At 31.8% G+C, this 16,183-nt stretch overlaps 1 protein-coding gene across 2 annotated transcripts in view; it reads right to left on the bottom strand.

Moving 5' to 3' along the window:
- Ino80 (chromatin-remodeling ATPase INO80) overlaps positions 1–16,183 on the bottom strand; it is a 177,895-nt gene that overhangs the window by 96,998 nt on the left and 64,714 nt on the right. For both annotated transcript variants that reach the window (XM_075289601.1, XM_075289600.1), the window contains exons 10-12: positions 12,001–12,159; positions 1,259–1,361; positions 771–883 (exon numbers count right to left, since the gene is read on the bottom strand). In XM_075289601.1, coding sequence (XP_075145716.1) covers positions 771–883; positions 1,259–1,361; positions 12,001–12,159 — 375 coding nt within the window. The remainder of the gene's footprint in view (positions 1–770; positions 884–1,258; positions 1,362–12,000; positions 12,160–16,183) is intronic.

Raw genomic sequence — 16,183 nt, forward strand, 5'->3', positions numbered from 1 at the left:
TCTATACTATCATCTGATAATCGTTTTCTTCATGCCATGAAGTAAAGAAAGAAATTTAGCTTAAATTAAGTTTTCAACTTTCAATTATTTTCTTATTTGTTATGTTAAACAACAAATTGCCGATTGTTTTTCGACTTCCCAGAGGAGTATATCGAAAACAGCTCTAAACATGATGGTACACAGAAAAAAATATCACCAAAATATTTCCAATTAAAAAGTTAATTGAAGTTGAATTTTTTTTCAATTAATAAATTAATTGGTACAATTAACTTTTTAATCAAGATAGAAACATTAAGTTAATTTAGTCAATGATTGAAAATTTTAAATTTTTAATTAAAAAGTTAATTGATACAATTAACTTTTAATCAATTTCGGAAGACTAAGTCAGTTATAAAAGTGATTAAATTTTTGATTAATTTTTTTTTTTTTCAAACAATCAATTGTTAATCCAACTAAAAATTCTAAGCCAATTCAGAATGTAATTGAAAATAGTTACCTTTGTTTAATTACTAAATTAATTGAGTTTTGCAATCAACATCAATTAAGTTTTTAATTGAATCAATTAAAAACTTAATTGAAATTTGGTAATGAAATCAATTAATTTTTTAATCAAGAATTTTTTCTATGCCCAATTAAAACTGTGATTGCTACTATCATTTTCGTGATTGAAGACATTTCAATTAAAAAATTAATTGGATCAATTAATTTCGTGATTGAATCAGAAAATTTTTTTTTTGTGTGTATGGCCTAAACAGCAAACACACACTTACCTTTATTGACTGCCGCTTTCTTTTATCTGCTGTTGAGACAGATGGATCTTTTTGACTGCTACTATTACCACTGGTCGTTGGCATTTCTTGTTGTCCTTCGATTTTTTGACGATCTGTAACAAAATAAAAAAGAGACTTAGAACTCTAAAGATGGAAATCATGATGAATTGTTTTGTAGCTCAAATAAATTCGATAGGCCTTAGAAAAAGAACCAAAGGAAATGGACATTAATTTATTAGAAAATTGTATGATACTAAATTCAGAAGCCTAATTAAAAAGCTTAGATGGGATATATGACAAAAATATAGTGGATAAAAAAATCCAATTATAAAGGTCAAGGCAGCGAGTTATATTTTATTTTGTCTTGCAGGATTTCCAACTGTTTTACCCCCTCATATAACTAACTCCTCTATTTATTCTCCAAAATTCGATATCATAGTTAATTTAAATTTAAACTTTCAAAAAATCTAAAATGTTTCTATACTCACATTTTGCTTCAATTTCTTCATCATCCAATAGTAGAGAAACTACTTCCTTAGGCTTCAAGGTATCGGGTTTGAAATTTCCACCACTGATAACCATTCGCTGAATCTGTAAATAAGAAATAGATATCATCACGTATATGTATTATGTTAATGAAATTAATAATAGGAATAGAAAACCCTAAATTAAAAGAGCAGCATAGAAGGACAGAAAGAAAAGGAATAGGGCGTCCAATTATCCCAATCAAATGAACGCCTTAAATGCAGCGAAAAGCGGTGAAATACACAATCAAACAAACAAATTAAAAATAGGAAATAGTCGCCCCAAACAACTAGAAATTATGAATATCTCAATAAAAGAGCATTCATGCCAAAGAAGAGGGAATATTTCATTCAGTTCCTTCATCCCATACACGTACTTCAGTAGTCTTCTATACAGCGGATATTACAAAACTACACGACCAATAAATTAATATGTACGAATACCATGAAGTGATCATTATCAATGTTAAATGCACCCAAAAGGGACTTTTAGCATATTAAGGAATAAATTAAAAACAGAAAAAACCAACTAAACCTAAACCTAAGACATTCGAATGAGCAGCATTTATTTTTTATATGAAACCCTACACGCTATTCTGATATGAAAAACCGAGAACATGATGTGGAGCATTTAAAACCCTAATCAATATTTAACCCCTTTTTCTGTACGGAAACTTATGACGAAACCAAAATCCTCTAGACTCCCGAAAATTGTGATCACGTGCATAGCGTTGAATATCAAATAAGGGCAAATGATTTGATTTGAACGTCATGGAGAGCTCAAGTGGAACAGTGGGCTACAATAGGTTGTAGAAATGGTACTAATGAGAAACAGATAGCGAAACAGAGCCTCTGACACAGAGTGACTGATATGTATTGCAACCAATTTCAGGTTGCTATAATTTCTAAACTTCTCGTCTAAATGCTGACTGATTTATTCCAGTCATAATTCCTTTTATTGTTTACAAGCTTACAAAAGTATTTTGTCCTATTACATTCAAGAGTAAAGTTATTCGTGATGACTAGGCCAAGGAATCTCATACAAATGCATGTTTTTACTGGTCATCCGAAACCAGACACGGTTAAGTTATCTTTGCGAATCGTGGAATTTGCTGTTAAATGACATTTATTTGTTTTTTGTGACAGATTGGCTGATAAGTCCCCGGTCTAACAAAGAAAAACACATTTTTTTTTTCAAAATTCGTTTTTATTATTCAACATAGTTCCCTTCAAGATCGATACAACGATTATAACAACCTTCCAATTTTTTGATACCATTTTAGTAGTACTCCTTCGGTTTTGCCTCAAAATAGGCCGCAGTTTCGGCGATCACCTTTTCATTGCAGCCAAATTTTTTTCCCTGCGAGCATCCTTTTGAGGTCTGAGAACAAGAAAAAGTCGCTGGGGGCCAGATCTGGAGAATACGGTGGGTGGGGAAGCAATTCAAAGCCCAATTCAAGAATTTTTGCCATCGTTCTCAATGACTTGTGGCACGGTGCGTTGTCTTGGTGGAACAACACTTTTTTCTTCTTCATATGGGGTCATTTTGCCGCGATTTCGACCTTCAAACGCTCCAATAACGCCATATAATAGTCACTGTTGATGGTTTTTCCCTTCTCAAGATAATCGATAGGAATTATTCCATGCGCATCCCAAAAAACAGAGGCCATTACTTTGTCAGCAGACTTTAGAGTCTTTCCACGCTTCGGAGACGATTCACCGGCCGCTGTCCACTCAGCCGACTGTCGATTGGACTCAGGAGTGTAATGGTGGAGCCATGTTTCATCCATTGTCACATATCGATGGAAAAACTCGGGTGTATGACGAGCTAACAGCTGCAAACACCTCTCAGAATCGTCAACACATTGTTGTTTTTGGTCAAATGTGAGCTCGCGCGGCACCCATTTTGCACAGAGCTTCCGCATATCCAAATATTGATGAATGATATGACCAACACGTTCCTTTGATATCTTTAAGGCCTCCGCTATCTCGATCAACTTCATTTTACGGTCATTAAAAATCATTTTGTGGATTTTTTGATGTTTTCGTCGGTAACCACCTCTTTCGGGCGTCCACTGCGTTCACCGTCCTCCGTGCTCATTTCACCACGCTTGAATTTTGCATACCAATCAAGTATTGTTGATTTCCCTGGGGCAGAGTCCGGAAACTCATTATCAAGCCAAGTTTTTGATTCCACCGTAGCTTTTCCCTTCAGAAAACACTACTTTATCAAAATACGAAATTCCTTTTGTTCAATTTTTTTCACAATAACAAAAGTTGCTTCACAAAACACGCTCTATCTCACAAACTAATTGACTTACAGAAGTCAAATTTTGACATGGCGTACCAAATTTCAACCGAATCGAAAGAAGTTTTCTCTAGCAAAAGGTTCCGTAAATCAAATCTGTAGATAGGATTGTAGGGGGGCTATATAGAAATAAGGACAGAAATGGACCAATTTTTACTCACATCGCGCACCAAATTTCAAACGGATCAAATAAGCCCCATCCTATGTTGTAGAACGATAATGAAGAGGGATAATGTCCCATCATCTGTATCGGTTCAGTGGGAATCGCAGTTTTCGAGCCTTCACCCGTCGAACCATGTCAGGTGTTGACACAGTTTTTTTTGTTTGGACCACAACCATAGCAACGCTACCACTATCTTTATAACGACTTCCGATGTAATACTCAAACATTTTTATACTCTAAACCACGTAGTGATCAGAGTATAATAACTTTGCTCTGTCAAAAAATTTGATTATCAAAAATATTGATTTTAGATTCCATAAATATGTATACCGATCGACTCACAATCACCGCTTGAGTCGATCTAGCCCTTGGTGTCCGTCCGTCCATGTATTTGGTGTTGCGCAGGATTCGGGTCACAATTATTAACCGATTTTAATGAAATTGGGTACATGGTATTTTTTTGGCACATGGACGAATGATTTTCGATTTCGATCTCCCACATATATGTAATACCCAATTTCGACAAATGGGGTCACATTGATTTTCTTTTCCAACCGATCGTCGTCAAAATTGGCACAAGGTTATCCAATTCACCACACAGAAAAAATATTCACGAAAATTTTTGCAATTAAAATTTTTGTTGAGTTTTAAAAAGTATTACATTAAAATATTTAATTGATTCAACAAATTTTTTAATTGAAACAAAAGTTAATAGTATGAATTAATTTTTTAATTGGATGAATTATTTTTTGAATTGGCTTTCAATTAATTCTTTAATTGATACTATCATTTCTGTGATTGAAGACATTTCAATGAAAAAATTAATTGGATCAATTAATTTCGTGATTGAATCAGAGAATTTTTTTGTGTGCAAATTTTCATCGAAATCGGTTCAGATTTAGATATAGCTCCTATATATATGCAAACCACCGCGGTGCAATGTTAACATACCCTCCTGGCATACACAGGGTCGTGGGTTCAAACCCAATTTTGACCAAACACCAAAATGGTTTTCAGCGGTGGATTATCCCCTCTCAGTAATGCTGGTGACATTTCTGAGTGTTTCATAGTTTCTCTAAGTGTTCTCACTGCAGTGACGAACGCCGTTCGGACTCGGCTATAGAGGTCCGTTTTCATTGAGCTTAATATAGAGTTCGGCAGCACTCAGTGATAAGAGAAAAGTTCACCACAGTGGTATCACATTGGTTTGAATAGTCTAAGTGAGACTGAAATATCGAGCTGTCACTATAACAAGCCCAACCTAACCAATATATACGTATCTTCCGATTTTCTCAAATTTGACCACAGAACCCATATTTATTGACTGATCTTTCTCAAAGTTGGTAAAATCGAATATTACTTACTCTACCTGGAAAGAACCAACCAAATCGGTTAATTAATATATGGCTCCCATTTTTCACAAATATGGCCATAACACTCTTATTTATTAATCAATATTACTCAAATGTCACATTAAGAGGTATTAGCCAATTACACATAGCTCTTACATAAATATATTACTCGATTTTCACAAATTACCCACACTACTTGAGCGATGTTCACTTATTTAATAATGGACTCAATATTGGTGGCAAACTCTTTTGGGGTAAAATCAAATATAGCTCCTAACACGGGTGGATTAAGATATGATATAGTTGACCCCGCCCTATATTCTACTTGGTTTGTTTTTTTACTTCAAGATCTTGTAAGTGGCAGACGATTTTCCAGTCAATTATAATGCATTCACACTATCGCGCTTGAAGTCAAACACGAATAACTTTCATTTTATGTAAAAAAAATACCCAAATGCTGCTGGTGATTTTAAGCTCTACATTCGAAGTTTATACCCCACTGTGCTCTAATCAACCAGCTAGAGATATCAAAACTTTCCAACACCATGGGTACCATCACTAGCACCACCACCTAAGGGAGGAACAAAAATGTTAGTCAAGGCGTAACAGATATGTCGCCTACCATACAGAGAATAAGACCGAAGCGTACTACGACTTGGGACAATAATGAGGGAGCAGTAGCTACAAAAACAAAAAACCCAAGACTGTATAATTAGTTTCCGGTAAGAAGATACAGACGGACAAACAGAGATTCACGCACACGAAGAAGGCCATGTACTCGAGGCAGTCGAGAGTCTAAGAACGCTTATGCTTTGAAGGGTAAAGAATAATCACAAGCGGGCATACAAAAGCGTAGATCTTTTGCTAAAGTGATCATATTCCTTATTAAAAATTCGAAAACAACAATAACACAGAGGCCAGGAAAAAAATATAGTGAATGAATGAATGAACTCCCTACGACTTCCCTGTCTTCCTTGGATATCATTTGATATCCAGCCATGGTATTACTCTAAAACCTAAAATATTTCCAACCGTGTTGTGACAAGGAATAGCAATTGCCTTAGTTTTATAGAACTATCATTATATCCATGTACTTGGTACTAGGGCAGGCAGGCAGGCGGGTGAGGGGGGCGCTCTAATGGAAGTGGTAAAGAGGGGCTGAACTTGAGGGTAATTGTTATGTTACACTTTACATTTTTTTGTTTTGTTATTGTTTTAATTTCATATACTTTTTTAACAAGTTCTTGATAAGCATGAAGGAAATAACATTCAGAGTAGTGCTGCTGGCTTGAAATGAACTCGTCCAACGAAGAATTGTTTTTGTTAGAGTTTCATTCATTTTTTCTCTTCAATGATTCTACGTTGAACACGTGCCCAATATGCGGGTTCCTGTATTCTTTTCTTTTTTTTTGGTTTTCTTTGGTAATTCCTCTTCAACTACCGGTGATAAAATTGTCACGGACGGCTAAGCCAATACAAGAGCTTCGTATATTGCCTGAAAGATCACTGATGATGGATCAAAGAAGAGAAAAAAAAACCAGAGATGTTTTTGTCTTAAATCTGTGTGGTTTTATTTTACCAGGTTACGGATGAGTATGATTTCCTTTTCTATGGCATTACCAAATGAGTTGACAGTATATAGATACTATTTTTACACAGTCCACAACCGCAAAATTATATGAAACAAGTGAAAAAGAGTTAATGGCTGGTAGAGAGGACTATATGATATCACCTACGATGGTGACAGTCTTAAGCTTGTTCACAGTTATGGGGTTTCTATCTAGCGGAGCCACCGTGGTGCAATGGTTAGCATGTCCGTGGATCGTGGGTTCGATTCCTGTTTCGACCGAACATCAAAAAGTTTTTCAGCGGTGGATTATCCCACCTCAGTAATGCTGGTGACATTTCTGAGTGTTTCAAAGCTTCTCTAAGTGGTTTCACTGCAATGTGGAACGCAGTTCGGACTCGGCTATAAAAAGGAGGTTCCTTATCATTGAGCTTAACATGGAATCGGGCAGCACTCAGTGATAAGATTCAAGTTCACCACTGTGGTATTACAATGGACTGAATAGTCTAAGTGAGCCTGATACATCGGGCTGCCATCTAACCGAACCTTCTATCTAGCGTGACAAAACGTTTGATCCCCACTTTAAGCAACATGCCCTTGATCTTATGTTTGAAAGAAATAGGTATCCGAAACTACAATGAAACAACATCACACATAGGGAAACATCAACAATGACACCGCAAAACAATATCTAAAACGAATATCGGATAAACCTCCCCGATTAGACATGGGACACATGGGGTATTATAATCGTATCAGAAGGCTCCATGAAATAAAGCTCTAAAGAGCAAATATTTATATATGTATGTATATAACAGGTTGGCTGATAAGTCCCTGGTCTGACACATAGATAGTGTCGCTACACACAAAAAAATTTCACGAAAAATTTTCCAATTAAAATTTTAATTGAGTTTTAAAAAATATTCAATTAAAAATTTAATTGATCCAACAAATTTTTTAATTGAAACAAAAATCAATCACAAAAATAATAGTATCAATTAATTTTTTAATTGGATCAATTAATTTTTTAATTGACCTTCAATTAATTTTTTAATTGATACTATCATTTCTGTGATTGAAGACATTTCAATTAAAAATTAATTGGATCAACTAATTTCGTGATTGAATCAGAATATTTTTTTTGTGTGTACGAAAGACTGTCATCCACACAGAAAAAAATATCACCAAAATATTTCCAATTAAAAAGTTAATTGAAGTTGAAAATGTTTTCAATTAATAAATTAATTGATACAATTAACTTTTTAATCATGATAGAAACATTAAGTTAATTAAGTCAATGATTGAAAATTTTAAAATTTTTAATTAAAAAATTAATTGATACAATTAACTTTTTAATCAAATTCGCAAGATTAATTCAGTTAAAAAAAATGTGCTGATTTTTTTTAATTTTTAATTAAAAATGTATTTCAAACAATCATTTGTTAATCCAAATAAAAACTTTAAGCCAATTCAGAAAGTAATTAAAAATAGTTACCTTTTTTAGTTAATAAATTAATTGAGTTTTGCAATCAACATCAATTAAATTTTTAATTGACTCAATTAAAAAATTAATTGAAATTTGCTGAAAAAATCAATTAATTTTTTAATCAAGAATTTTTTTCTATACCCAATTAAAACTGTGATTGATACTATCATTTTCGTGATTGAAGACATTTCAATTAAAAAATTAATTGGATCAATTAATTTGGTGATTGAATCAGAAAAAAAATTTTTGTGTGCACAATCGAATTACTTGGGTTGTGGTATCTTAAATCGTTTTCTAAATTGTGAGTTAGTTCATACGTGGTACATATTAGACAAAAAAGGTATGTGTAGGTAAGTCTACAAATAATTACGAATCGATATGGACTTTCGCACGGTACGTAGGGAGCCAGAATTGAAATATGGGGGTGGCTTATATGGGGGCTATATACAATTATGAACTCGATATGGACCAATTTTTGTGTGATTGGGGATCGATTTATCCGAGAGCTATATATAACTATAGACCGATATGGACCTAGTTAGGCATGGTTGTTAACGGCCATATACTAGCACAATGTACCAAATTTCAACTGACTCGAATGAAATTTGCTCCTCCAAGAGGCTCCAAAACCAAATCTCGGGATCGGTTTATATGGGGGCTATATATGATTATGGACTGATAAGGACCACTTTTGGCATGGTTGTTAAATATCATATATTACCACCACGTACAAAATTTCAAGAAAGATCGGATGAATTGTGCTTCTCCAGAGGCACCGGAGGTCATATCTGGGGATCGGTTTATATGGGGGCTTTATATAATTATGGACTGATATGAACCAATTCCTGCATGGTTGTTGGATACCATATACTAACATTACGTACCAAATTTCAACCGAATCGGATGAATTTTGCTCTTCCAAGGGTTTCCGGAGGTCAAATCTGGAGATCGGTTTATATGGGGGCTATATATAATTATGGACCGATGTGGACCAATTTTTGCATGGTCATTAGAGACCATATACTAACACCATGTTCCAAATTTCAACCGGATCGGAGGAAATTTGTTTCTCTTTGAGCATCCGCAAGCCAAATCTGGGGATCGGTTTATATATAATTATGGACCGATATGGACCAATTTTAGCATGGTTGTTAGAGACCATATATCAATAGCATGTACCAAATTTCAGCCGGATCGGAGTAAATTTGCTTCTCTTTGACGCTCCGCAAGCCAAATCTGGGGATCGGTTTATATGGGGGCTATACATAATTCAGGACCGATTTCGTCCAATTTTTAGATGGCCATTAGAGACCATATACTAACACCATGTACCAAATTTCAACCGAATCGGATGAATTTTGCTCTTCTAAGGGGCTCCGGAGGTCAAATCTAGGGATCGGTTTATATGGGGGCTATATATAATTATGGGCCGATTTCAACCAATTTTTGCATGGCCATTAGAGACCATATACTAACACCATGTACCAAATTTCAGCCGGATCGGACGAAATTTGCTTCTCTTAGAGGCTCCGCAAGCCAAATCGAGGGATCGGATTATATGGGGGCTATATATAATTATTAACCGATGTGGACCAATTCTTGCATAGTTGCTAGAGACCATATACTAACACCATGTACCAAATTTCAGCCGGATCGGATGAAATTTGCTTCTCTTAGAGGATCCGCAAGCCAAATCGAGGGATCGGATTATATGGGGACTATATACAATTATTGACCGATGTGGACCAATTTTTGCATAGTTGCTAGAGACCACTACTAACACCATGTACCAAATTTCAGCCGGATCGAATGAAATTTGCTTCTCTTTGAGGGTCTGCAAGCCGAATTTGGGGGTCCTTTTATATGGGGGCTATACGTAAAAGTGGACCGATATGGCCCATTTGCAATACCATCCGACCTACATCAATAACAACTACTTGTGCCAAGTTTCAAGTTGATGGCTTGTTTCGTTCGGAAGTTAGCGTGATTTCAACAGGCGGACGGACGGACGGACATGCTCAGATCGACTCAGAATTTCACCACGACCCAGAATATATATACTTTATGGGGTCTTAGAGCAATATTTCGATGTGTTACAAACGGAATGACAAAGTTAATAATCGTGTCAATATTTGACGTGTCAAAATTTGACGTCTGTAAGTATTTGACTATCAGAGACATGTTAAATTTGGTAAGATCGGGCGATACATATATATGAGAGCTATATCTAATTTTTTGATCTGATTTCTTCCAAATTCCTTGTGTCAAAACAACACAGTTACAAAATTTCATTAAAATCGATTAATAAATGCGACCGGAATCCTGCGAATAAAAAATATATGGACGAACGGACAGACACCAAGAGCTAGATCAGATGATTCTTAGTTGATCGGTATATATTTTATGGGGCGAAAATCTGGTAGGCACCTTTTTTGGCAGATCTAAATTATTGTAGCATCACCACTACGAGGGCAGTTCGAAAACTTCTTAGCCTAGCACAAAAAGCGCGGTATAAACAGAAAAAAGTTAAGTGTTTTGGTAACTTCCATCTCTGTTATGAACACATGTTAAATTTTGTTTCGATCTGGCAACTCCTTCATATAGAAACAGGTGTTCCAAAAAGACGCATCCGCAAACGCAAAAACGCATAAGAATGAACATTTCTCAAGCTTGTTTGGATCGTTTTAAGCGAAATAAAATGGATTTTAAGCGTCGTTTCATAACTGTTGATGAGACATGGATCCACCACTATACTCCAGAGACAAAAGAACAATCCAAACAATGGACTGAAGCTGGAGGAAGTGCCCCAAAGAAGGCAAAACAATTCAATCGGCTGGTAAGGTTATGGCAACGGTTTTTTTGGACTTCAAAGGTATTTTATTGATTGACTATCTGCAAAAGGGTAAAACAATAAATTCAGAGTACTATTGGATCAATTAAATGTACAAATTCGAGAAAAACGTCCTGGCTTAAATACAACACAAAAAAATTATTTTTCATCAAGACAACGCACCAGCGCACAAGAGTGTTTTAACAATGGCTAAAATCAATGAATTAAAGTACGAGTTGCTTGACCGACCACCCACCTTATTCTCCTGATTTAGCTCCCAGTGACTTTTACTTGTTCCCAAATCTAAAAAAATTACTTGCTGGCAAGCGTTTTACCTCAAATGAAGATGAAATTACAGTTGTAAACCACTATTTTGAAGACTTTGAGGAAAACTATTTTAATCAAGGGATAGAATTGCTAGAAAAGCGTTGGGCTAAGTGTATTCAAGTTTCAGGAGATTATATTGAAAAATTAAAAAATTTTTGAGAAACTAACTATTCTCTTTCATTGATAGGCTAAGAAGTTTCCGAATCGCCCTCGTATTTGGTTAGGGTATAAAAATCGCAGAAGTGCTTTAAAAATTTATAAATTGCAAAATCGTTTTAATTTAAACCTTTTTTTCATAGCTTATCTTTAAATAAACCCCCAAAAAACATTTTAAAATCTTTTCAGTTTAATTGTTATTAATTTTTGTCACAAAAATGGGTCAAATAACCCATAGTGTAATGACAAGAATAGAGGCTTCAATCGAAATGGATAAATATAAGAAATATTAAAATATGAGTCGACTATCTGTGGTTTAACATAGATTACCAAATATACTTAGAAACCAATTTACTTCGTTTAGAGAGTAACTCTGTCCTTGGATGATAAAGGATATAGATAGACATCATCGGGAAAGAGTTCAGAACGCTTTACAATACAGTGACACTTTTCACGACGTTACATTTTTTTATGAGACCTGGATTTAACCGAAGACTAGCACTGTTCAAAATCTTACCTCACTCTTTTCTCGAGCTCTCTGCAGGATACGCTCCTCAATTGTTCCCTTACAAATTAAACGATATACGGTAACCTGTTTGGTTTGACCCAAGCGATGAGCACGATCCATGGCCTGTTGATCAACAGTGGGATTCCAATCAGAGTCATAGAAAATAACCTGGAAGTAAAAAATACATTGAAATAATATTTTTAATATTTTACCAGAAATGAGAATAATAAGACATAAATTGAAAAACGTATAAGAAAAATTTTATAAAATTTAAGTAATTTCAAAAATATATTCTCAAATATGATGACAGTGGTTCCACAATGGCATATCATAGATATTCATAAAAACTTTAAAGTATTCCATAAATTTATGCAGTGTCTTCTAAAAAGGATTAGATTTCCATTTCCGCCTCTATACAAGAACTTCCTAAAAGCCGGATATGAATATCTAATTCGTGATCCTTTTTTACTATACTAGACTAGACTATTGACGTGATATTCCAAAAGAAATAAACACGTGTTCCAATCAAAAGAATATCAACAAATAAAATTTGTAATTCTAAACCAAAACTACAGAAGAACATATTCAAAATATTCAAATTAAATAAAACCAGTGCTGGGGAAAATGTACATCTCTAACACAAAATGTTCGAAATAGACAAATCAAAGACAAGCGCAGGAGAGATAGACAATAGACTCTTATTGTCTATTTCCTTGGGAAACATCCCCTATTATATCGAATGGAAATTGATTTAATTCGATTGTCTTAAGATTTCCCTGAGATAGGAAAATTCTACATGCACGTGATCGGAGAACACTTGCGGCACTCAAACTTCTCACAAAAAGAAACAAACCCTACTTCGTGCGTAGATTTAAAAATTTCATTGCTTTCATTTCGGAAGGGTTCAAATCAATTTCAATCATTTGAAGTGTTTAGACATGAGATAATCTAGAACAAAAGCCACAATTTAATCACATGAAAAAAGGCGTCAAAATTCTTTATTAAGAACATCACTTGAATGGGCAATTATCGAATTATATTTCGGCAGCTAACGTACACATCGAGGGGAGTGAATATACTGGCATCTCCATAATGCACTGATTTTTAATGGATGAATGAAATGAGTGGTGTAAATAACCAAGTAGCAGTATTCAATGAAGGTAAAGGGTAGGCAGGCATATATCTTTTGAAAAATGTTATTTTTTTTTTATTTTGTGCATAAGTAAACATTTCCGGCTTATCCTGCTTGGGTACTTCACTTTGAGTAGGGATTAGTCTTTTGTATGAAATGCAAAAAGAAAACATTTTTTGGTTACGGCGACACAAATACTTAATCGATAATTGAATTGTGTGCGGTGAATTCTAAGGCAGTCAAAATTTTCTTGAAACAAAAACAAAACACTCAGCACACTTAAAAAAATTAAAGTATTCCCATTATTTCAAATCTAAAATATTATTTTGTCAATTTTTTTCTTTTTTTTAATTTCAGAAAATTGTATTTCTAAAAAATTTTATTTCTATAGAAAATTTTCTGCAAATTTTATTTCTATAAAAAATTTTCTACAAATTTTATTTCTATAAAAAATTTTCTGAGAATTTTATTTCTATAAAAAAATTTTCTGAAAATTTTATTTCTATAGAAAATTTTCTGAAAATTTTATTTCTATAGAAAATTTTCTGAAATTTTTATTTCTATAAAAAAAAATCGTCAACATTTTATTTCTGAAGGAAATTTTCTGAAAATTTTATTTCTATAGAAAATTTTTGGAACATTTTATTTCTATAGAAAATTTTCTGAAAATTTTACTTCTATAGAAAATTTTCTGAAAATTTTATTTCTATAGAAAATTTTCTGAAAATTTTATTTCTATAGAAAATTTTCTGAAAATTTTATTTCTATAGAAAATTTTATTTCTATAGAAAATTTTCTGAAAATTTTATTTCTATAGAATAGTTTTGGAAAAAAATTATTTCTATAGAACAATTTCGGAAAATTTTATTTCTATAGAAAATTTCCGGAAAATTTTATTTCTATAGAAAATTTCCGGAAAATTTAATTTCTGTATAAAATTTTCAAAAAATCTTATTTCTATAGGAAGTTCTTGGAAAATGTTATTTTTATAAAACATTTTCGGAAAATTTTATTTCTATAGAAAATTTTCGGAAAATTTTATTTTTATAGAAAATTTTCTGAAAATTTTATTTCTATATAACATTTTCTGATAATTTTATTTCTATAGAAAATTTTCTGAAAAGTTTATTTCTATAGAAAATTTTCTGAAAATTTTATTTCTGTAGAAAATTTTCTGAAAATTGTATTTCTATAGAAAATTTTCGGAAAATTTTATTTCTATAGAAAATTTTTGGAAAATTTTATTTGATTGAAAATTTTCGGAAAATTTTATTTCTACAGAAAATTTTGAGAAAATTCTATTTCTAAAAAAAAATCCCATGTTTATTTATGTGGGTGGCGAATGGACTACATCGCCGGGAACCATTAGCAGTGGTCATCATTATGATATGGCTAAATAGAATCAAGGTTATTTGTTCTACACCGAACATCGTTATTATGATCAAAGTAAATCGGTGAAGTATGTTTGAGATAATAAAAAAAAATGAGCGACTTTAATTTCATTCCTTATTTTTAGAGATATATCCAAGGAGAATATGCAATATCTCAATGTCTAAATTTTTTTGGATCATTCAAAATATATGAGAGAAAGCAATAATTTAGCAACAAAAAAACATTAAATAAAAACAATTTTAAACTTCTATTTTCATATTTTATTCAAAATTTAATTTCTATAGAAAATTTTCCTAAAATTTTATTTCTATAGAAAATTTCTGAAATTTTTATTTCTGCAGAAAATTTTCTGTAAATTATATTTCTATAAAAAAATCTGATTTTTTTTAACAATTTTCGGAAAATTGTATTTCTATAAAAAAAAAAATCATCAAAATTTTATTTCTATACAAAAGTTTCGTCAAAATTTTATTTCTATATAATATTTTCGTCAAAATTTTATTTCCATAGAAAATTTTTAATTTTTAAAGAAAATTTCTGAAATTTTTATTTTTATAGACAATTTTATTTCTATAGAAAATTTCCGGAACATTTCATTTCTATAAAAAATTTTCGGAAAATTTTATTCCCATAGAAACTTTTCGGAAAATTGTATTTCTATAGAAAATTTTCCTCAAAATTTTATTCCCACAGAAACTTTTCGAAAAGTTTTATTTCTATAGAAAATTTTCGAAAAATTTTATTTCTTTAATTTTGTTTATTTTATAGAAAATTTTTCGAAGATCTTTTCAAATTTTTTTTTCTATAGAGAATTTTCAAAAAATTTTATCTCTATAAAAAATTTTTGAAAATTTTATTTCTACATAAAAATTTTGAAAAATTTTATTTCTATAGAAAATTTTCGGAAATTTTTTTCCAATATAAAAGTTTCGGAAAATTTTCTTTCTATAGAAAATTTTCGAAAAATTTATTTTATAGAAAATTTTTCGAAAATCTTCTCAAAATTTTTTTTTTCTATAGAAAATTTTCAAAAAATTTTATCTCTATAGAAAATGTTTGGAAAATTTTATTTCTACATAAAAATTTTCGGAAAATTTTATTTCTATAGAAAATTTTCGGAAATTTTTTTCCAATATAAAAGTTTCGGAAAATTTTATTTCTACAGAAAATTTTCTCAAAATTTCATTTCTATAGAAAATTTCTGAAAAATTTATTTTATACAAAATTTTCTGAAAATTTTATTTCTATGACAAATTTTTGGTAAATTTTCTCAAAATGTTATTTCTATAGAAAATTGTTGGAAAAATTTCTCAAAATTTTATTTCTATCGAAAATTTTTGAAAATCTCCTCAAACATTTTTTTTCTATAGAAAATTTTCTGAAAAATTTTATTTCTATAGAAAATTTCTGACTATTTTATTTCTATAGAAAATTTTCGGAAAATTTTATTTCAATTGAAAATTTTCAAAAAATTTTATCTCTATAGATAATTTTCGGAAAATTTTATTTCTACATAAAATTTTCGGAAAATTCTATTTCTATAGAAAATTTTCGGAAATTTTTTTCCAATATAAAAGTTTCGGAAAATCTTATTTCTACAGAAAATTTTCTCAAAATTGTATTTCTATAGAAAATTTCCGAAAAATATATTTTATACAAAATTTTCTG

Source organism: Haematobia irritans, chromosome 1 (genome assembly GCF_050003625.1).
Source record: "Haematobia irritans isolate KBUSLIRL chromosome 1, ASM5000362v1, whole genome shotgun sequence".
Taxonomy (NCBI): Eukaryota; Metazoa; Arthropoda; class Insecta; order Diptera; family Muscidae; genus Haematobia; species Haematobia irritans.